Source organism: Varanus komodoensis, unplaced genomic scaffold (genome assembly GCF_004798865.1).
Source record: "Varanus komodoensis strain SLA01 unplaced genomic scaffold, ASM479886v1 scaffold3, whole genome shotgun sequence".
Classification (NCBI taxonomy): Eukaryota; Metazoa; Chordata; class Lepidosauria; order Squamata; family Varanidae; genus Varanus; species Varanus komodoensis.
In genome coordinates, this window is record NW_025335761.1 from 14,374,797 (window position 1) to 14,398,116 (window position 23,320).

Here is a 23,320-nt window from a genome sequence, read left to right on the forward strand (position 1 = left end):
TTTATTCATTTAAAACTTTTACATCCTATCTTTTATGAGAAGAGTCTTTGCAGTGGCTGTCAGCTCAAATAGATCTAAAGGCAGCATAAATTGGGGAATAAAATGAATGACCAGCAGGCTGTTATTTCAGTGCTTGCTTCCTCTTAACAAGAATTCTTACTTAGCAAAGGGAAACAAGTAACTTACTGTATATTTATGTAGTAAGCATAGCAAAAGTAGATGTTTCTGTTAGCTAATATTCTGGAAATGTATACACTGTTGTGGTCAAATTAACTTTTCCAAGCATGTTAAATGGTTACGAAGTAGCCTCCTTTCTTTTCCTTCTTTATAGTTTAAAAGAAGGGCAGCAGGATCAAACTGAAGGTGAGGAAAACAACTTTTTGTTTTTGCATGTAATAAGGCTAAGGTCATGGATCTCTAACCTGGCTCTTAGTATACAGTTTCAGGCAATGCAGAGAAGGTAATAGGAAAGTCTGAGGGCACTTGAAATGCCAGTAAATGCTAAGTGGGACCAGCTTTCTAGTCTGTGCTGCTGCAAGGCCTAATCTCTGGGAAGAACACAGGGGAGAATATTTGGTCTTACTGGACCACCTACCTCAGGGGTCCTCAGACTTTTTAAACAGGGGGCCAGTTCACTGTCCCTCAGACTGTTGGTGGGGGCAGACTTTAGTTTGAAAAAAATATGAATGAATTCCTATGCACGCTGCACATTAAAATTTATTAAAATTTATTAAAATTAATTAAAAATGTAAAAAATAATTAAAAATTAAAAACTGTTTGTTCTGCTCGCTTGGGCTGCAGCAGAAGCCCAAGATGAGGTGGGGAGGAGCATGTCCATATTTAACGGACATAGCTACAGTGTCTGCAATGGTGCTGGTGGGAGGGAAGACGGGCGTGATCATGCTCATGCAGGGAAGGCAGGCGCGATCGCGGTTGCGCTTGTGTAGGGAAGGCAGGCGCGATCGTGGTTGCGCTTGTGCAGGGAAGGCAGGTGCGATCACGGCTGTCTCCCCCCTCCCCCCAAGCACAACCGCAATCATGCCCGTTGTCCCTGCACGAGCACAACCGCTATTGTGGCCATCTCCCCACTGAGTACGCCTGTGCCGGCTCAGAGCTTTTGGACTCGCTCGGAGATCATTTTCTCGAAGTGAGTCCTAAAGCTCTGAGGCCAGGTAAAGCATTGTGGTGGGCCGGATCTGGCCCACGGGCCGTACTTTGAGGACCCATGAGCTACTTCCTGAAAAGTATTGCAAGCTTAGGAAAGCAACACATGCTGCTTTGGGCATGGGTCAAGGAGCCCTTATGGTGGAAATCCTTGTTACCCTTCCAAACAGCTAATTCCTCCAATACAGATTATAGCCTTATATCTGTTTCAAAGTGGGTAACAATAAAATAATAAAATGTTACAATAAAATGCCTCAAGAAAAATAACAACCAGTAGCACTTCAGTCATTAGATCAGTGAAATCAAAGTAGTAGTCATTAAAAAAAACACAAGCAAAGCTCTTTAGAAGCTTGAGCACTTATCCCTTCTAGTCCTCCCACCCTCCATGGTTGTATGGGGAGTGCAAAGCACAAAGGTGATATGAGATTTTTAAGAAACGGAGTGCATTTTTAGAATTGAAATATCTCACCATAAGAAGTAGAATATTTCCAACTTTCAATGCGTAGGATATGTAGTCCAAGGTGCTACAAGTATTTTATTCCATTCTCAAAGTGCTTCTTCCACAAGTGTTGCCGAGCTGTTTGCAGAAAGTGGCTTTTTGTCCTGAACTCTTCTTTGCTTATTTCTTCTTCCCATGGTAGCAGAGGCCTCGGAGGATGGAGGCTTAGATTTTTCTGCAGCAGTGCAAGTACCAAAGATGACGGAACTTGAGTGGCTTCTTTCTTTGAGGGAGGAAGAGAATGAAATTGTGTATGGCGAGTTCTATTATGAACAGGTACATTAATGCTTTTTAAGTGGGAAACGAAAGACTCTTGTATACAGAAGCAGGGCATGCAGGAAAGAAGAGTTAAAATGATGTTGTGGAAGAGAATCCCTGACAGGTGGGGAGAGAGCCAAGTGATGTTCCTGAACTTTTGGAAACTGACTGCTGCAGCCGCAGTGCCATCACTCCCAGGGACCATACAATTTAACAGATCGTCTTTCCACTCACAGAGATGGAGGTTTGTGGGCAGAGAGGGAAGTTCCCTTTCCCAGGCCTCCTTGTCACAGACATGGAAACCACTGTTCCACTTACCACTCTGCCATCAGAACTCTAATGGTGGTACTGGCAAAAAGAGGGGCATTCTGGGAGGGGATTAGGGAAGTCTTTGAAATGGAGTGTACATATTTTCCCTTGAGCTGCCTCCTCCCAGCCTCTGCCCTGCTGGAGAAAACCCAGCAGGACTTTGAATCTGGTGGCCCCTTTGTCTTTGGATCATTCTTTCCAGATCTCGTAGCAAATAAATGCCCTAGCTGTAACCCCATCAGATAGCATGTAAACTATTTGTATTTACTGTGTGCTCATGCAGGAATTCAAGGTTGCCAATCTCTTCATTTTTGCTTCTTAGTTTTATAGGAAAGAAGATGGTTTTGGGTTCATCTCCTTGTGCTTGGTCTCTCGACTTAGGTGCCTTCTAACAGGCAGAGTCCCTTAGCTCCAGCCTGCTAGGGGTAGAGCCATGGCTGCATCTGACTTTTCATTCCTTTCCTCTTTTAATAATCAGGCTCCCAGTGCATCCTTGTGTATTGCTATCTTCAATCTGCATTCAGACAGCACAGCCTGTGGTCATCAGTTGATAGAACATTGCTGCAGGTTGTCCCAAGGCCTGACAAACCCCGAAGTGGATGCTGGCCTCCTCATGGACATCATGAAACAGCTGCTTTTCAGTGCCAAAATGATGTTTGTTAAAACCGGAAGGAGTCAAGATCTAGCTCTTTGTGACAGGTAAATTGACACCAGTTCTGCAAGGATGCCTTTACCCCATAGTCAAGGATACCCATGGTCTGTGCCAGCCAGGTGCCCTTCAAAGATGTTCAGCTATGAACTCCAGAGTCCTCAGCCAGGATTTTGGGAGTTGTGAGAATGAAGATGGCACATCCATGTTACATTTGTACCAAGAAACAGTTCACTGGAAAGAGTACTGTTACCTAGCCAGTTTTAAGAAATGTAGATATATAGTGGGCTTTGCTTCTGGGCTGACACACTTTTCTTTTGTTTAATTATAAAAAAAGAAAAAAATGAGGCTCTTTGCCTTTGCTGGAGGTTCAGGAAATGGTGTGATGGAGCATTGCTGCCATCTAGCATAGATTCGCCTCACTGTTGGGCTGTGTCTGCCTCTTCTTTGGCTACAGTGGGTAGACCACCTTATATTGCCCCGATACACTTTTCTGCTGCTTTTGCATATGTGGATTACTTGCAGGTAAGCACTCACAATAGCCTTTTATGGGGCAGATTAGAGCATGTTTTCATGTAAACCTGCTGGACAGCCTGCCTGTTGTCTGTTGTCCACTTGTAGTAGATTTCATTGCAATTAACCACCCCAGCCTGTTTGTGTAAACAGCCAGCTTATAAGTAGCAGGAATGGAGTGCAGACCCCTCTGTGTACCTGCCCACTTAGTCTAACAATTTGTGGATCTGATGAAATAGACACTAGTCCATAAAGCATTAGTGATGATAATATGTAAAGTTTGTAAGGTGGCCTAGGATGCTGATTGTTCTGCTTTGGTTTTGCTGTAATGAACTAAGACTGCCATTTCGCTGGAAAGTGTTGTTAGTTCAGTGAAGAACTAACTTCCACATAGTAAAGCTCACAAGCTGAGCCCAAATTGTGAGCAATAGCCAAGATGATGAGTAAGCTGTTCCGGGGAGACATCCAAACAGGGGAAAGCTTAGGGAAAAGCCTAAGGTTTTGCCTATTCTGAACAGTTGTAAGCTTTGTAAAAAATAATGTAGAATATGGGTTCTTTTCCCTTAGAATAATGCATAATATTTAAGTGTAGTTCTAGCAAATTACCTATAACTGATTTTTATAAAGAAGAAGCTGCTGTAAGGGTAGAAGTAAAACGAGGATGGCTTTGGGATTAAAATACATATACTATACATCATTGGATCTACAATCTGGTCTTGTAGTACAGATTCCTTATTAAGGGTAGCTAGTTTGGTTGGCCCAGATCCAAGTGTGGATGTTTGCTCTTGGGCACCCCACATTGAAACACTGTTCCAGCGAGTGAGACGTTAGCATTTTTTAATGTTCAGGATCATGTTAAATTTTTCACAGTTTTGTAGTCCAGTGTGACTTCGCATCTAATTCTGCCATGTTTTAACTCTGCCTACAGTTACATAAGCAAAGTGGATGTGCTGAATATTTTAGTAGCCGCTGCATATCGCCGTGTGCCGTCTCTGGATCAGATCCTGCAACCCGCAGCAGTCACTAGGCTAAGGAATCAACTTTTAGAAGCAGAATACTACCAACTAGCTGTAGAGGTAATACATGGGAAATATGTAGCTGTGGATTTATCCTGGGGGTTTCTCAAAGCATTTCACTGTTCTCTGCATGGAGATAATATCTCCAGAGAACACAAATGATTTTATTTTTGAATGAGAGCCCAAGTCTCTTCCCAACAGGGATGCAAAGACTGACCCATCAGCCTTGGGGACATTTCAGGTTTGGGCTGTATAATTGATCAGATGTTGAAAACTAGGGCCCAAATATTTGTTTCCCATTTTCACCAATATAAACAAAGGAGCCATCTGAAAATAAGATTACCACCAATCTTTATCTTTGATAACTTTTTTTAGTAACACGTTTTTTAGGTTTCCACCAAGACTGGCCTGGATCCAGGTGGCGCATGGCATGCATGGGGCATGGCTTGCCTTAAAGCCAGCAACCTAACTGCTGCCAGAGAGAAATTCAGCCGATGCCTGAAGCCTCCTTTTGACTTGAACCAACTAAGTCTAGGATCGCGGATGGTCCAAGATGTGGTGCAGTATCTGGAGTCCACAGTGAAGCCAATTCTCTCAGGGGTAAGAATCCAACCCTTCCCTGCCGCAACAGCTGATCTTTCACCCTGGATTCTGGCTGTGGCTAACAGTGTTACTTAACCATATACTTAACAAAGGTGGTATGTGGTGATTCCAACCACATGGAAAAAACTGTCCTTTGTAGCCACCAGCCATGCTGGAAGCGCACTGTTACCAAGCTCAGTATTCCCAACATGACAACCCCCAAGTGAGGATTGCATGTGCCAGGTGGCATCTGTGGGCACTGCTGCTTTGGTTAAGCAAGCCATGAGGAGCCATGGCATGTTGTCAGTCCAAGCCTGGTATTAGCACATACTCTCATTTGTAATTGAGGTTGGCATGTTATGCCAAAATGTTTCAGATTTTAAATCAGTTTCTTCATACATTTTTCTTTTTAGCTGTGAATGTGCAATTGCTGGTCTGTTATTGTGGTCTGGAATGACCTGTCATGGACATCACATTTTTTAGTTAACATAATTCCACCTGTGCAGACAAAGTTGGGGTTCCCATGGTCCCAGGCACCCTCACGAACTGCTTGTCTTGTTGTGGAGTCCATTGGACAGTCCCCACTATCCAAGAAAGTTATTTCCTTTACAGCTTCAGTAGTACACTACACCAGTGTGAAGGGGGAATGACACCAGAGTATCTATGGCTTTTCTTTGCCATGGAACAAAAGATCAGACAAAATATATTATTGCATTTTACATTTTGAATAAGGTTGTGGTCCTTGCTAGAAGCTGGCAAAATTGACAGCTGCTGGTCTTCCAGACACAAACTTTAAAAAGCAAAACTTTCTACAATTTTTTCTGGGGAGATTTGCTCACAGGGTTCTGCAACATCATGTACTGATCCCAGCATCCCATGAACTTAGGAACCCGTGTCAGTCAGTGGTGGAACGACTGTTGAGGGTTGTAAAAAGCCAGATTCAAGTCCTTACTCAGGTGGCCCAAGGCTACTACCTCGTTTACTCTGCACAACGTTGTTGTGAGAATAAAATGGAGGAGAAATAACCTACGCTCCTTGGAGGAAGGGTGGGATAAAAATGGTAATAGAGAAGTGGTCTTGGGATGGTGATCCTAATCTGCTATATAAGAACTGCTAGTGCTGATAGGAACCATCCCGTATTATGCACTTCTGTACTATTGATCCAGGTTGTGGCACCACACTGATCTCTGTCCATTTGAGGGCAGAAGGGCCTGGGACCCAGGGGAGGATGGCTGTGGGGACGGATGGGTTCTACCCATTTGCACCCTGTCGCCCTTTGCGCCACCTCCTGCATCATTCTGGTCAGCCTTCCATCCCTCTGAAGCAGCTTCTCAGGATGGTGTGGGGTAACGAGTGGGGATGTCTTGTGCATGGAGTTCCATTCAGAGAGACTCTGGATCCAACCCAGTGACCTTTGATTCTCTGCCTCAATAGCTGGATGATGATTACTTTGCCACTTTGAGGGAACTGGAAGCGATGCTGAGGACACGAAGCCTGTCTCTTGACATGACACCTGAGGGGAAGATTCAAAACAACACCTATTATCAAGAGTGCCTCTTTTATTTACACAACTACAGCACCAATCTAGCAATCATTAGTTTTTATATGAGGCATGACTGCATGAGAGAAGCACTGCTGCATTTGTTACATAAGGTAAGATATTTGCAAGTGCCTGAGATGTAGCGGTAAGGACTTAGAAAATAACCTGGAATAGAGGCAGTGTCTGCCCCTAAGCACTGCACAATCTGGGAGAGTTTACTGTGTCATATCACTCTTCAGCTGGTGGGTCTTCCAAATGTCTTTCTTGTTGGCCTACCCGCCCCACCCCACATCTTCAGAGGACGGCACCAATCCAAAGTTCTCCTTGCTTAACCTCTGGTATTCGTGTCCCCTTCCCTGGGAAAGCTTCCTTGAACTATTTCTCCTGCCCCAGTAAAGGTGTAATCCTAAGCATGTTTAGACAGAGCAAAGCCTATAACTCCCACCGCTGCAAACTTGGGCATGCTGGGAGTTGTAGGCATTTTCTCTCTCTCAGCATGTCTAGGATTGTGTCTTTAAGTGCTCATATCAGAGTTCATAAATGATTGCTTAATTTGCCTAGGTTTTGGTTAGATACTAGGCCATATAAATATCTTATGGGAACCATTTTCCCCATGATATGATGAGGTCCGTGGCCTCTATCAATTATTGGTGCCATCTTGTGCTAGGGAGACTGGGTCCATTAGTGTGCTGAGACTAGGAACAAGAACTGCTGTGTTCTCTTCTTCCCTTCCTGAAGTAGATCCTTTCACAAAATGGCTGAGGCCTGGTTTGAGATGCTACAAACAGATGGATTGTGGTTAACAAAGGAAAGGCGTGAATGGTTCAAGGAGAGACTTGCAGAACTTCCCAGGAGTTGACAAGAATTCAAGGGAAGGCTGCTATCAATAGAACTTCCAGAATATATTAAGATGATTTAGAGAATGTATCAGCTTCTGCTGTGTTTGCCTTATGTCATACCATTTTCAGCCTGATCTGGAAATTAGTCAAAGGAGCCCTCTGGGCAGCATCCTGGCCTGCCCACAAGTCAGCAGGACCCACTGCTAGCACAAGGGGGAGCTGGCAGTTAAACAAGCAGCTAGAAATGAGTGGAAACCCTGGCTTCCGCAACAGGATGGTTACAGAACTTGGAGAAGGGTGCTTCACTGGCTTGTCCCAATCCAGAAGCTGGGATTGCTTTTTGAATGGCTGGCTTTCGATTGTGTGGGCCGTGGATGCTGTTTGCAGAGCAGAATGCATGTAGCGGCAATATTGGATACTGCCCAAATGAAACTCTGTAACCTGTATGATTTAGTGTGGACTGCCCAGGGAGTGTTGCCCATTGGGTGATACAGCAGTAAAATAAAATAAGCTTCTCTACCAAAAGCAGCATCAGTGATGTGCATCTGCTTAAAAGGTTCCTTTTATACCCTTTTAGGAGAGCCCACAGGAAGTGTTTATTGAAGGAATCTTTGTCCCAAGCTATAAAAGTGGAAAACTTCACTTGTTGGAGAACTTACTGGAATCCATTGATCCAGGCCTAGAGAGCTGGGGAAGCTATCTCATTGCAGCTTGCAAACACTTGCAAAAAAAGAATTACTACCACATTTTGTATGAATTACAGCAATTTATGAAGGTAAGAATGAGGAATATTCCTGCTGAAATTTTAAACATTGTCTGCTTTTTCCTGACACACAGGTGGGAGTGCATTGCTCTAGAATGGGTGCAGAACCAGAGGCCCAGGGACAAAATCCAGCCTCCTGGTTCCCAGCCTGGCACTCTGGTGTCCCCAGGTGCCTACACACCATTGCATGGCCCCTTCTCCTTTCCCAGGACTGCTGCTTGATTTCATAGCTTTTGTACAGTATTTTTCTCCATTCTAACAGCTTGAAGTCCCTCCCCTAATGCTTTGCTTTGGTCAGTAAGAGATTTATGCTTAAATCTGCTGGTGTTTGGGTATTTTTGTCCAACTCCTTTTGCCTTCGGGTCCTCCTTCCGCTAGAATGCACCCCCACCAAGGGTTCTCCAATATGGAATTTGGCTACCCCAGCCCTAAAGGAAAGTATGAAAGGCCATGCAAATTGAAGACTTCACAATTCTCTTGTTCAGGATCAAAACTAAGAGCAACCTGTTCCTGTTAGGTCGGAGAAAATGTTTATACATGGAGAAACTGGGGTTGCGTGTATGTACATGCTGGGATTTGATTTGAGTATTTAGCTTGAGGAAGTCCAAGTACGCCCACTCCTTTCCTCCTCATTTATGTGGAGGTTCTTTTGTGCAGTTAAATGTATTCTGAAGAGTTAGTTAAGTAAAAATGCTCCTCAGACCCAGAGGCTTTTTGAATGAAACTTGGTTGCACCCAATACCTTAATTTTAGAGCATACCCACATGTTAAAATCTGTCTTTCAGGATCAAGTCCGTGCTGCTATGACCTGTATCAGGTTTTTTACTCACAAAGCCAAGTCTTACACTGAATTGGGCGAAAGGCAAAAATGGCTCTTGAAGGTCAAGGACCACCTCAAAGTTTACCTACAGGAAGTTTCCCGGAGTTCAGGAAGAAAAAGGGTTGCGTGCACTTTCCGTAAGAAAATGCAAGCTCCTGATGTGTCAAGGTACCAGAAAAACGGTGGTTGGCATCAGCTTAAGATTTTTTCACTATTAGTAATACTGTTTCCTGAATGATGTGATAAATTATATTTCAGGACTGGGGTAAGCATCCAGATTTGCAAGTCAGCGAACCATATCTTTTGAGGTTTCCTAACTCTAAAGATAATGCTACAGTTTTAATAGTACTTTGGAATTTTTTCCTTAAAATTGCCTACTAGAGTGTAACACTCTAATTCTCTTTTTGCATCGAATGTATTGAGATGTCCAACCTCTCTACCCTAAGAAATTACAGAATGTTTTCCATGTTTGAACTTTGCATTATGGATGCTTATTTTGTTCTTCTCACAAAGTGATAAAATATGTTTATTCCAGAGGAGGGGAAAAGGAAGACAAACAACGATGTAACACCCACTCTTAGTGACCTAAAACTACATACATATTTCTGAAACAATTGCCATTATCAAATCTTTTTGCATGGTGAAGGCATTGGGGTTTTTTAAAGTGCTTTTTCTGTGCTGGTTATTGAAACCCATTTCCCCACTAAATTAGGCATATCAATACGGTTGAACTTCAGATGGAAGTAACAAAATTCCTCTACCAGTGTGAGAAATCAGGGGCCTCATCTACAGATGCTTTGTCTGTGCCCACACTCTTTGGAAATAACCAGATGAAGATGGAAGTAGCTTGCAAGGTAAATACCAATTAAATCCACATTTAATACCATGACCTTTGACTACAATGAGAACATCTGCACTCTATATTAAAAGTAATTATTTCAACTTTTTAACATTTCATGTTTGCTTTTCATCATTAATGGGGAGTAGAGTTTCCTGCAGTGGGAAAGACCGGCTTCCCCTTCTTTTATTGTGCTAGCCCTAGAGCATGGGTCGGCAACCTGCAGCTCCGGAGCCGCACGTGGCTCTTGAATCCCTCTGTTGCGGCTCCGTCACCCAAAATACGCGTCACAGTTGCCGATCTGCCGCCGAGGCTCCGAGTTACAAAATACCGATAGGTGATGATGAGGCATCCACTCAGGAATGCCTCGCTAGCCAGTTAAGTAAATTGTGACATTGCAGGGAAAGAGTGGAACAAGCTTCCTGCAGGCTCCCATGTCACACAACAGGCTGCTGAAAAGATTCTCTCTGTTCAAATGTAATCTCCTTCCTCTGAATGATAAAAGCTGTGCTTGGGACCTGTCACAATTCACATCCCTTGACTGTTTCTCCGCTAATCAGTCACTAAACGCACCTATATCTGCGACTTCCCCCAGTAGGCCAACCATGGATAAATCGAAGAAAAGAAAAGTTTCTGAAGAAAACCAAACGTTTAATGATACGTTTTAATGATACGTTAATGAAATGTTTAATGACGTTTAATGAAACATTTTAATGAAACGTTTAATGATGCATTTGCTTTTACTGCTGATGAACTTATGGGGTCTGCTGTTTAATGCATGCAGCCCTTTAGCACTGACTTTGACTCTTCAGGAAGCTGTTCTCCTATTCAAAATATATGAAAGGAGTCCTGCTAGTTTATAATAGAAGATTAAAAATACCAGTTTTTAGTGACTGAGCAAGAGCTGCAGCTAAATCATAATGAAGATATACATAGCATTAAGATAAAAAATGATATATGCAGTGTTATTTTCATTTTATATGTCAAAAGGGTTTTGCAGCTCCCGGTGTTTTCTTTTGTGTGGGAAACGGGTCCAAATGGCTCTTTGAGTGTTAAAGGTTGCCGACCCCTGGCCTAGAGACTGAGTTGACTAATAAGCTATTAGAGTTGCCTCAGTTAGACACTATTTCCATTTAGTTTTAACAGTGCAGGCTTACAGTTGCAATCCTGAGTATACTTCCTAGAAAGTGATCCCCTCAGAATACTGTGGACCTTACTTTCTTGCAGCTGTGCCTAACCTTGTTCTGCGTGCTGCTGAGGTGCCATTGGCTGCAGAAGCCTTTCTGAGGTGGCAGCTTGGATCTGGGGAGGGTCCCAGGGCAACCAAAATTATGTCTTCCTCTTTCTGTCCTCCTCCTTCCCTGTTCCATCTTTACTGCTTTCAGAAGTAGTTTTAGCTGTATGCAGACATGACTCTCTGTAGTGCATTTTTTCCCAGCCTGGAGAAGCAACCTTCCAGATGTGTTGGGCTACCGCTACTAGTATGCTCTGGGCAGCGGTGTTAGCTGGAGCATACTGAGAGTTACAGTCTGGCACATCTTAAGGACTCCGGGTTGAGGAAGGTCTGTATGCGATAGGAGACTAGGGTGCCGCAGGTCCCAGGGAGTGTTTGTGGGGACTTCCATTTAAACATGATCCTCTGCAAGAAGGTGAGGCAGTGTTACCTTGGTCCTAACTGCATGTAAATCATGTGGTCTCTAGGCAGGCTTTTGATTTTCCTTAGGTAAGTACTTATCAGTGTACTTAACAGAGTACTTTACTCAACAGTGAGTAAAAATGTGTGTGAAAGTTTCTTTTGTATGTTCATGATATAAACCTCAGATGGGCAACTTGTGTCCCTCTAAATGTTGCTTGACTGTACTGACTTAAGTTGTCTGGGACTGATGGGAGCTGCACTCCAGCAACAACTAACTCAAGGGCCACAAGTTGTCCAACCCTGATACAAGCCAATGCTGAGGCTTCTGAGTGTAAAATTTAAAATTGGGCAGATTGTGGTGTATTCAAGGAGTTGACGACACGTCCAGAATTAGAGGCTTGTTTCAAACAGAGTGTGTGGCAAGCATTGACAAAGTCGCCCATCTTGTTTCCACTTGGCAATCCAGGTTTTTCCAAAACTTTACACTGTCCTGAAGCTTAGTAAAAGGGAACAAGAAATCTCTTTGTGCCGAACAGTTACCAGTACTCTTTGTGGAATGTCTCTGCATTACTAATTTTTTCATTTTTGCTGTTCCTCTCATTTCTTTGCAGGTCATGCTGGAAGGCAAAAACATTGAAGAAGGCTTTGGGATTGCATTCAGAGTCTTACAGGTATGTTGAAAAAACTGCTGTACTGAATATTGACACCTCACAAACATCACCAAAACAGAGCAGGAAAATCATGATAAATTACAATTGCCTTTTCTTTTAGGTATGCCTAAAAGCTTCAGTGTTCAATACTTTGTGTGTTCTTATATTGCCCTGCCTCTTGTTGCTCAGAGTGGGTTAAAATGACTGCTCCTAAAGGTCATGTGGGCAGCTGTATGTGACCCTTACGTGCTCTGCTAATTATAGTGGGGAAGCAGCAATCTCCATCAAAATCTTGGGGTGTGGAGAGACTTTAACTTCCCTACTAGCTATCCTGTCCCTTCTTTTCAGTGGACAAAGAGAAGTCCCGTGTGTGGAGAGGTCTGAGCTTACGTGAGTGCATAGGCCCCAGCCCATTGTGCAACCCAGTCCTTGAGGGTTTTACCTTACCCCTGTTGTAATGTTTTTAAAAAATGTTATTTTACTTGTAGTTTGTCCTGACCCATCTTAAAACAAATGAGTGTTTAATTAATTTATTACGGTCATAGACCAGCAAAACCAAATGTAGGCCAACATAACAATGCTTTTCCAATTAAACTTACAGTTTAAAATGAACTTGAAAATTAAAAGTAAGGAATGAACACTAAAAATTAAAATAACCTAGGCCACAAAACTAAAGCATATACTGCCACAGAGATGTGCATATTAGTAATACAAAAAAACCCTTTGTTATAATTCACTACCATCTAAATTGTATACAAGGAATAGATCTATTACTAAAAAGCAGTCACAGAAAACCAAGGGGAAGAGGCCTTGTGGGTGAAGATATCCTTTTGGGCACACACATATAGAAAAAATACTGACCCAGGCTTCAACTTTTATACACCCTGTCTCCAATATTATTCTAGCATTTGACACACACCTAGGGACCTGCAAAATGGTTCTTAGAAGCTTAGATAGGGCTCTTTCCTGTGTTGCAAAGCATGAGCTGGATAGTCCCATAAAGGAACCATCGAGCAATTGGGCCAGTGTCTTTGCCTTATAAAGTCTAAGAGCTGTAGGGACACTCCCACCCCACTTTGCTTGGTGGAATTTTGCAATGCAGATCTGTTAGCAGATCTTTCTCCCTGTCTTGTCTATTGCTGTGCTGAAGCCTGGAGCCCGAGTCCTGCAGGACGAATCCCAGATATTTAAAGTTATTAGTTCATTGAACAGAATGGCCATTAATCAACCATGAGTGGATCTTTGGCCTGCGCCCAATAGCAACTACCTTGGTTTTGAGGGACTCATTTTCACAGTATTGGGAGAGCTTCTCCAGAGCCCTCCTCAGATCAACAAGGGTTCTAGAAAGTAGCACTATGTCATTGGCATTTAATAGGTCTGAAACCATCCCATTAGCAAGTTTACGAGGATGAAACGTGGGTGAGTTTAGCCAGCTTGCTATATTATTTATATAAAAGGTGCTAACAGACACCCCTGCCTGACACCTCTGAGAGTTGGAAAGCGTTCAGTAAGATGCCCTAGCTTGCTGCATTTAATCCTGAGAGAGGTTTGCTCATGTAGGGCCCGAATAAGGCAATGCCGCCTTCTATCGCTCCTTCATGGATCACTGCCTTGTCATGGCGAAGGGGCTTGCATAGCTCAATGAAGCTATGAGCTATGCTGTGCAGGGTCACCCAAGACGGACAGGTCATAGCAGAGAGCTCTGACAAAACATAATCCACTGGAGAAGGAAATGGCAACCCACTCCAGTATCTTTGCCATGATAACCCCACAGACAGTGCCAAAAGGCAAAAAGATATGACGCCGGAAGATGAGCCCCTCAGGTCGGAAGGTGTCCAATATGCTACTGGGGAAGAGCAGAGGGCTAGTACTAGTAGCGCCAGAAAGAAAGAAGCGACTGGGTCAAAGCCGAAAGGACACTCAGTTGCTGATGTATCTGGTGGTGAAAGGAGAGTCCGATGCTGCAAAGATCTATACTCCATAGGAACCTGGAATGTAGGATCCATGAATCAAGGCAAGCTGGATGTGGTCAGACAGATGACAAGACTGAACATCGACATCTTAGGAATCAGGGAACTAAAATGGACAGGAATGGGTGAATTTAATTCAGATGACCATCAGGTATACTACTGTGGGCAAGAATCCCTCAGAAGAAATGGAGTAGCCTTCATAGTCAATGAAAGAGTAGGAAAAGCAGTACTGGGATACAATCTCCAAAATGACAGAATGATCTCAGTTCGAATCCAAGGCAAACCATTCAACATCACAATAGTCCAAGTCTGTGCCCAACCACTGGTGCTGAAGAGGCTGAAGTTGACCGATTCTATGAAGGCCTACAACACCTCCTAGAATTAACTCCAAAAAATGATGTCTTTATCATCATGGGGGATTGGAATGCTAAAGTAGGAAGCCAAAAGATAACTGGAATAACAGGCAAGTTTGGCCTTGGAGTACAAAATGAAGCAGGGCACAGGCTGGTAGAATTTTGTCAAGAGGATACGATGGTCATAGCAAACACTCTTTTCCAACAACCCAAGAGACGACTCTACACATGGACATCACCAGACGGTCAACACAGAAATCAGATTGACTATGTGCTCTGCAGCCAAAGATGGAGAAGCTGTATACAATCAGTAAAAACTAGACCAGGAGCTGAGTGTGGCTCAGATCATGAGCTTCTGGTTGCAAAATTTAGGCTTAAGTTGAAGAAAGTAGGGAAAAGCACTAGGCCACTCAGGTATGACCTAAATCATATCCCTGATGAATATACAGTAGAGGTGACAAATGGATTTAAGGAAGGACCGGGCGGGGCTTCGGAAGTGCCCTGCGTTAAGTGGTTAATGCTTCTCTGAGGGAGGGTCAGGTGCCTGCCCCTTTAAAGGAGGCGGTAGTCCGACCGGTCCTGAAGAAAGCGTCACTGGATCCAGAGATGGCCACTAACTATAGACCTGTGGCCAACATCCCGTTTCTGGGCAAGGTGTTGGAGCAGGTGATGGCGGGACAACTCCAAGCACTCTTGGATGAAACTGATTATCTGGACCCATTTCAGTCTGGCTTCAGACCCAGGTACGGTACTGAATCTGCTTTGGTCGCCCTGTACGATGACCTGTGCAGGGAGAAGGACAGGGGGAGTGCGTCCCTGTTGGTTCTTCTGGACCTCTCAGCGGCTTTCGATACCATTGACCATGGTATCCTCCTGGATAGGCTAGCAGGATTGGGGGTCGGAGGCACTGCTTTGCAGTGGTTCCGCTCCTATCTCAATGGCCGATACCAGAAGGTGGTGCTGGGGGACTATGACTCTGCGCCATGGCAGCTATGCCATGGAGTACCACAGGGCTCCATTTTGTCCCCTTTGCTGTTTAACATCTACATGAAACCGCTGGGAGAGGTCATCAGGAGGTGTGGGCTGCGGAATCATCAGTACGCTGATGATACCCAGCTCTACCTCTCGTTTTCCACTAATCCAGGTGAGGCAGTGGCTGTGCTGAACTGGTGCTTGGCCGAGGTAGTGGGCTGGATGAGGGCCAATAAACTGAAGCTCAATCCAGACAAGACGGAGGTCCTGTTGGTTGGCAGATCGGGTTTCGGAGAGGGTGGATTTGACCTGGTCCTGAATGGGGTTGCACTCCCTCTTAGGGACAAGGTCCGCAGCTTAGGAGTACTCCTCGACCCGGAGCTTTCATTGGAAGCTCAGGTGACAGTGGTGGCGAGGAGCGCTTTCCTTCAGCTTCGGCTGATTAATCAGCTGCGCCCCTACCTGGAGTACGACTGCCTGGCGATGGTGACACATGCGCTGGTGACTTCCCACCTTGACTTCTGTAACGCGCTTTACTTGGGGCTTCCCTTGAAGACGGTCCGGATACTTCAATTGGTTCAAAATACTGCTGCCAGGTTGCTGACAGGGACGGGGCATTATGTTCACATGACTCCAGTCCTCCGTCAGCTTCACTGGCTTCCCATTGAAGTCCGGGCCCAATTCAAGGTGTTAGTTATGACCTATAAAGCCCTAAACGGCTTGGGTCCTGGTTACCTGAAGGACCGCTTACATCCATATATGCCCGACCGCCCCTTGAGATCTGCGGGAGAGGCCCTTCTCCAGGAACCCTCCATGAAAGAAATTAGGAGGGTAGGTACTCGGAGGAGGGCTTTCTCTGCAGTGGCGCCCAATCTATGGAATGCGCTCCCCAGAGAGGTCCACCTGGCGCTGTCGTTACTTGTTTTTCAGCACCAGGTGAAGACCTTTTTATTTAAACGTCACTTTAATTGATAACAATATTTGCTTATTTATCTGGCCAGGGTGACTTCTTTTATATTTTATATTTTTATTTATTTTATATTGTTAATTTTAATTTTATATTGTTATTTTTGTATTTTATTGTATTTTATTGTGTTTGTAAGCCGCCCCGAGACTTCGGCAAGGGGCGGCATAGAAATGTTCTAATAAATAAATAAATAAATAAATAAATAAAGTATCCCATAACTGATATCAACCTTCACCTTTGCATGTTCCACTCATGACCCTGTTTCACTTGCCCACAATTTTTTTCTTGTTCTTTTCCCCCTTTGCAATGTTTTTAGTTTGCAAATGTTCCCTTTTGCCAGTAACAGCTGCTTGACAGCCCTTCCAAAGTGCTCAAGCAGCACATTGGAGTGGTTGTCACTGGTTCAGTACCAGGTGCTTGGGAAAAGAGAAAAGTGCACTCTACCCTATTTAGTGGAACATGGAGTTTTGACAGCTGTCAAAAGAGAGTAAGAGCGAGCGGATCTTTTACAATGGGGGTTTTCGAAAGTTAAGCACAGTTTTTTTGATAGGGAATATACAGTGAAGAGAGCAGCAAGATAACCTGTTTCCAGTCTTGCTTAATCAAAGCAGTCTGTTGCCTACTGCAATCTTGATGGTAGGTGCTTGCACAGCAAGGCATCATGAGTGGAGTGGGAAATCAAGCTAGTGGCAGTCACACCAAGGTGTCACTTGTGTATTGCTGGAACAGCCCTCGCTGATGGAGGCTCAGATGATTTTGGCAAAAGTAGCAAAGGGGTTTGCTGCGCTTGTTGAGTGGCTCACTCACCACCTCCCTGGACCCATGACAGGAGTTGGTCACTCAAGTTCTGATGACGCACCAATTCATGGTGAGACCAGAAACCCCCAGATCAAGTCATAGGTTGTCAGGTTGGCTCATTGCCCCAAAACAAGTGGTCTGTGTTCGCACAGCACAAGAACCCACCATGACTAGTTACAACGGGCTGCTGTGTTGTATTTTGTTATAATTTATTCAGCAAATTACTCTATGGACCATGTCTGGAGTGAAAAGAAGGATTAAAACATGGAGATTTTGTTTTTAAAAAGCCTTGTAACCCAATCCTGTACTTACTGACTTTGAAGTAAATCCTACCAAGTGTAAAGGGGCTTGCTCCGAAGTGTGTGTCCTTATGATTGCATCTCCAGTCCTTTTAAATTACCAAATATTGTAGTTCCCAGAAAGAAATATACAGTTCATCCTGCAGGAATGCTGCACCACATACACCCTTCTCCATCAGCCCGGCTCTGCTGAGAGCAGGCGGTGAGGTGCAGCTGCAAGGGCTGTAGCGCAGTGAGGCAGAACCCCTGCTCTGCATGCAGAAATGGCGGGGGCCCTGCCTGGCATTTCCCCTTTAAGGCTGGGAAGTGTGCTCTGTCTCGCCCCTTGGAAAAATGTTGCTGTTTGGTGTAGGCAGTAAGAAACCGGATGAATCAGTAGTCTGACTGCTGTAAAGTATAATTGGTAAGGAAGATTTGCCATGCTTGTAGCCTGACCTAATACCTGTTTTTTCAGAGGTCTGAGTTCACCGGGACTGATATCTATGTAATTCTGCACAGGATAGTTCGATGGCTCACATTGTGGGAGGAAACATACGTGGTGTTTACTGTTTCAGATGGATGCACATGAGACCAGGGAGGACTTAAAGAAGTCTTTCCACAAACCCTGGTCATTTGGTAAAGGAGTTTAAATACAGCTGCCATAATGAGAACTAGTCTTGTTAACACTCAGTATCTTAAATGCAGGAGCCAGGTGAGAAAGGAGAGAGTATAAGCAAGTGGATCACAGTGGGAGGGCTTTGGAAGGAGGATTCTGTAGCCTCATAGTGGCTAAAGGTTTTCTTAAGTGCTTGGCAGAACAGGGTCCCTTACCACACTACCGTGCTTCTGTATGAAAGGTGGGCTGAACTCAACTATATTGCAATAGAGAGTGCGAAACCTCTTTCAACCCAACGGCCAAGTTCCATTTTGGAGAAGCTCTCAGGGGCTGAATTTCAGTGGTGGGAGGAAAAGGCAAATGGATTGGAGCCGGAACAGCAAGAACACCACCCAATTCAGCTTAAAGCCTGACCTGTAAATAGGGAAGCTTTAGGAGAAGCATTTTAACTTTTAGCCAGCAGGAAAACTGGAAAAGCTTGGGAGCCATGAAAAGCGAAAGGAAGGGGCGTGGCCCTCTGGGAACTGGATTTGGCCAGTGAAGCTGATGCTCTGCCCCTTTGCTCTATGGCACTTCAGCCCCCACAATTCCCCATTGCAGCTGTGTCAGTAAAGCTCAGCCCCATACTTAACACATCTTGAATGGATATTGTTTCTTCCCCCCTAGGACTTCCAGCTGGAGGCAGCTGCTGTGTACAACAAAGTAGCCAGACAGCTGGTGAAGCAGCAGAATTACAGTGAGATCAGACAGCTCCTCAAATGCATCAAGGAATCTGGTGCTGCCGATAAAAATGATGGGGACAATGTCATCCTAAGTTGTCTGGACGAATTTGATTCTATACCTGCCGAGGTAATTCTCTACTCCTCAGGGGAGGAAAGGCACAGCCAGAGTTTCTCTTTCCACAAATGGGTCTTGTGCTCTCAGAATGTCAGGAGCAAGTGCGGTACTCTTCAGGACTGAATCGTTACCATGTTGCTGCCACAGACCTCTAAGAGAGCATCTTCCTTGAATCTGTTGTCCGCAGATGGGTACCCAGAATGCCCCAGCTCTGAGTGCTTTACCTCCAGGTTGCCCTTTTCAAATGGTTCATGAAGATTTGGGGGAGATGCCAACTGTATCCATAAAGTGAAGACTGAGATGAGCACTTGTTCCCCTGCTGGATTAGGGAGTGATAGGGTTTGTGCAGCAGACTGCTGCAGCTAGGCTCTTTCTGAGAATCTTGATGTCAGAATTCAGTGCTTGGATGCCAAGCCGGAAGTACTGTCCTGAGAACCTTCCTTGTATTCTATGGTTCACAGCAAGTCACAATATAGAACAACAGAGCCAAGCACTCCTGAAGGCCTAAACATTCAGGAGTATGAATGTGGCATAAGTAATGTGATATAAATGTGATAAAACAATATAAATGGTTCCTAGTAAGGGGATGTAAATAGCAGTGTCCTTAAATTTTATTTTTAACTGTTACAATCCCCATCATCGCTTCCTGATTCCAGTCCAAAAGCTAAGAACATCTCCAGCTCCAATAGTTACCATGCAGTGAGGGCAAATAGCACCTCAGCCATATCTTTAGCCTGCAGTAACTAAAATGCCTCAATCCAAGAGTGAGCTCCTGGATCTATGGTGCATCATGGGTGAGTAGCCCCAGGAGATTGTCGTGTTCTCTGAAACCGAACAGCTGCCTGCAGGATGGCTTGGTTTTTTTAACAATAGTCCACCATGAGAATCCATGAGCTGCTGCTTTGGGGATTGATCAGCCTATGAGGGGTTGTCATGTTGTCCAAACCTGGGCAACCAGTCCCAAAGAAAAGTGGGTTGAGGGCAAAGTACAGCCCCTATTTTGCTTATACTTGCCTTTAACAGTTGTCAGACGTAGGACTTTCTTTGGAAACAGGGTGGTTTGGACAGGGAAATGAATGGATTTCGCACACACACGCGCGCTCGCGCTCTCTCTCTCCCTCCCTCCCTTATTCAAACTACCTTATCTAGCTCTCATGAATCTCTTGTTCTCCAAAACAGCAAAAAAGAATAGGTGTACTTTTCCATCTTCCTGAGCACCTAGACCCTTGAATGGGTAAAAAAGTTGGGCACACTGGGATCTAAGGATCTAAGGGGGATGTTGTGAAAGAAGAAAAGGAGAAGTCTACCTGTTCTGCAAGCAGAGATCACTCACAGCTTTGCTTTGACTTGTGCCTCGCCTTTTTACGAATGTCACATCAAAACAAAGTGCGGGGAGCGGGGGGAATCCCTTAGTACCTTCTGCACTTGGCCAGCAGGTAGCCCTCCAGGACAGTGTCCAGGCAAGGCTTCCTGTTTTCAGACCTGGCAGTTCAGACCTGTGGAACTGCACCTCCACAATTGCACATGTCCGATTAAAATACATATTTTTAAAAAAATTACCCAAAAAAGTGCAGACTTGGAGCACAATTTTTAAAAGATGTGGCCAACCAGCTACAACCACTTCAAGTATCCCGTTTGGGCATTTTGGAGGATCTGTCACTAGCTGTTAGTTCAGCAGTTGTTGTTTGCAGTTCCAAATAAATATTTTTTGAGTGGGGTTGGGGAAGAAAAAGGTGCAACAGGCTCTTGTGATCACAGTGGGGAAATGAGACTTCATCTGTCAAGTTCCATGTGATGCCACCTGGAAGACAGGGGAAATGGGGGCCGGGGGGGGGGGGGGAGACAATTCACAGCCTTCTGTTGTGCACACAGCCAACTGGTCAGCCAGCAGCCAACCTGCTGTACCTTCTTGGCAGGATGGGTTAGCCTTACATGTGATCTCAACTATTTAATATTCCATCTAAATTGGAATGGATGCAAGGAATGTTTGAGTGACACAATTATGTCACAAGGGAAGGGCTTTCAGCTTTTTTCTTCTTCTTTGTGGGATACAGGAACTAGACAATCTGATTCAGGATATGGACAGTGATGAAAACAAGGTAAGTGCAGTGTAACAGCAGAATTGATTTACAAGGTGACATAAATTCTAAAGATTGCATAAGCTTAAGCACTACTGTCCTCTTCCATGCTCCTCCCATTATTCTATGCTGTTCTGATTTAGCAGCGAGTATAGCAAGGTGGTAGTTGAGAGCTGTTGCCTGGAGCCTAACATGAGGTGAGGCTTGCAACAGCCTTGATAAAGAGCGAAACAAAGCCACTGTAAAAGGACTGCCTGGTCCTCCTTTCTCAGCACTGATAGCGCTGTTTCACAATGCTTGCTCCCCAGGCCTCTCTCCCACTTGAGAAGGAGCCTGCCAAAGCCAAGAGAGTAGAAAATAGTCACAGGGATGCTGTAGCAATGCTACTTCCCTGTCCTGGCTGGGAAAGGCTGCACACAGCAACACCAGAACAGAGACAGGCACCTCCTTTGCTTCCGGCCCCTGGCTGAAAGGGCAGCCATATCACCTGCTGTACATTCGGGGCTTTGTGTTTCGTTTGGGTCTGATCTGGAGGTGCCCTGAATGCACAGGAAGGCACTTCCACTGGTGTAAGAAGGGTGGGAGGAGGTCCTTGTTTTTGCTCATTTCCCCTTCCTGGTGCAACTCCCAGCCCCAAGCCGCATCATATGCTATTCTAGAGGGCCCCACAATCCTCAGGAGCAGACATTGTGCAAAAAGATGCAGGGGGCTGTATCAGGAGGAGGTGAAAAAACTAGGTTTCTAGCCGTGGTTTTTTCTTTCTTTCAGATCCAAGCATATCTGAGATGCCACAAGCTACGCTCTGCCTACCTAGTCTCCGTGAAACAAGAAAACACTAGAGCTGTGCAGTTGGTTCAACATGTACGACAGCTGGCTGAAAATAGTGGGGAAGACGTGGTGCAGGCAATTTGCACCCAGTGGCTCGCAGTGCACCACACCAAGCCAAGAAGCTGGCTCACCCAGAGCTCCAAAAAATGATTATCCGCAAGTGACTAGTTATCATGGGTTTGCTTTCTTTAAAGGGAAGAATCGACAGTCGTGCTGATCCAAGCAGCTTAGCCTGCGCATGGCATTAAGCTGGACCAGAGCTGCTCAGATGCCTCTAGTGAAAAGGAAAGGACTGACTTCCTGGAAGTGCCAATCGTGTCTTGGTGATAACCAACTCTTTCTACCTCAGGGGTTTATTCTCTCCTAGCTTCTCAAGTTTTAATGTTTCAGGCTTGCTTCAGCCTTATATTCTTTTCTTACCATTAAGACCAAGGTCTTCAGACATTATTTTATTAATCAACCAAGCAGAATTCAAAGTTTAATGATGTCTTGTGATTTAATGACAAGAAATACTGTTTGACACTCATCCTGCAAAAAATTCAAATTGTAGAGTAATGCACACTTTGTTCATTCCATGTGGAGGAGAGCAATTCTTCACTGCAGTTACTCTTTACAGTCTGATGCATCATTTTATTAAGTGGATGCTGTCCTTTAGTTCAGGAACATAGTGAACCTCATGTTGACCTCATTTGTGTGTCTGCAGTGCTGTCACAGCTACAACCTTAGTATTGCTTAGCTCATTGGATCTGATGTCCAGAAATAGTTTAGAGCTTAAGTAATTGCAGATGGGTACATTTGGCTTCTAGGTTCTCCCAGATTTTGAAGCTTATCCCATTAGGAATTTAAAGCTTATAGAAGCTGCTTTTGCTGTCTCTTCATAACCAAATTTGCACTTTGTCCTGGGTGACAGTCCTTTCTGGCTGGTTGTGGTACTGATATGCTCTTTTCTGGAGTGATGGTTGGAATTTAGTGCTCTTTTTGAATTTAAGGATGTAATCCTGTGCATGTTTACACAGAAAAAAGGCGTGCAGCAGCATACTCTAGCCAGCCAAGCGGGCTGGGATATACGAGGAGATGGAGATGCAGATGCAGGCCTTCTGTCTAAACATGCCCAGGATTGTGCTTCAAGTTACTCTGGTTTTGGGTAGTTACAAACCATGCTGCATGTCTCCCACTCCCCTCAATCTCCTCTCAGAGGCATCTTTGCAAAGGGAAAGTTATCATCTGCTGTGGTGAAGAGCCAAGACTGTTATTTTGTGTCCCCCTTTGCACTGTGTTTTATGCACTTTATGTGATTTGCAGCTCAAAATTCCTTAGCAGCTTATGCCAAGGATCCCTTTCTCACCAGCAAAATCTGTCCTAGACATTGTCTTGCATCATAAGTTCAAGTGATAAGTTCAGCCCTTCTGTTAGAGGGTCATTTCTCATCAGGAGTATAAGGAACAAAAATAAAATCTATTTGGTCAGTTTGGTGGTTTTGCTTCAATTTTGATATATACTTCTGATATATACTTTGATATATACTTCTGAAAGATAAAAAGTTAACA

At 44.5% G+C, this 23,320-nt stretch overlaps 1 protein-coding gene across 4 annotated transcripts in view; it reads left to right on the forward strand.

Annotated features, from left to right (window-relative positions):
• Positions 1–23,239, forward strand: part of ZFYVE26 (zinc finger FYVE-type containing 26) — a 62,487-nt gene extending 39,248 nt beyond the window's left edge. For 3 of the 4 annotated variants that reach the window (XM_044436106.1, XM_044436108.1, XM_044436107.1), the window contains 13 exons: positions 332–363; positions 1,806–1,939; positions 2,709–2,929; positions 4,321–4,468; positions 4,799–5,008; positions 6,425–6,643; positions 7,947–8,144; positions 8,918–9,120; positions 9,665–9,806; positions 12,038–12,097; positions 18,697–18,879; positions 20,922–20,966; positions 21,714–23,239. In XM_044436106.1, coding sequence (XP_044292041.1) covers positions 332–363; positions 1,806–1,939; positions 2,709–2,929; positions 4,321–4,468; positions 4,799–5,008; positions 6,425–6,643; positions 7,947–8,144; positions 8,918–9,120; positions 9,665–9,806; positions 12,038–12,097; positions 18,697–18,879; positions 20,922–20,966; positions 21,714–21,923 — 2,005 coding nt within the window. In that variant the 3' untranslated portion in view covers positions 21,924–23,239. The remainder of the gene's footprint in view (positions 1–331; positions 364–1,805; positions 1,940–2,708; positions 2,930–4,320; positions 4,469–4,798; positions 5,009–6,424; positions 6,644–7,946; positions 8,145–8,917; positions 9,121–9,664; positions 9,807–12,037; positions 12,098–18,696; positions 18,880–20,921; positions 20,967–21,713) is intronic. The other variant, XM_044436109.1, reaches the window with a different exon arrangement.
• Positions 23,240–23,320: the final 81 nt, after the last annotated feature.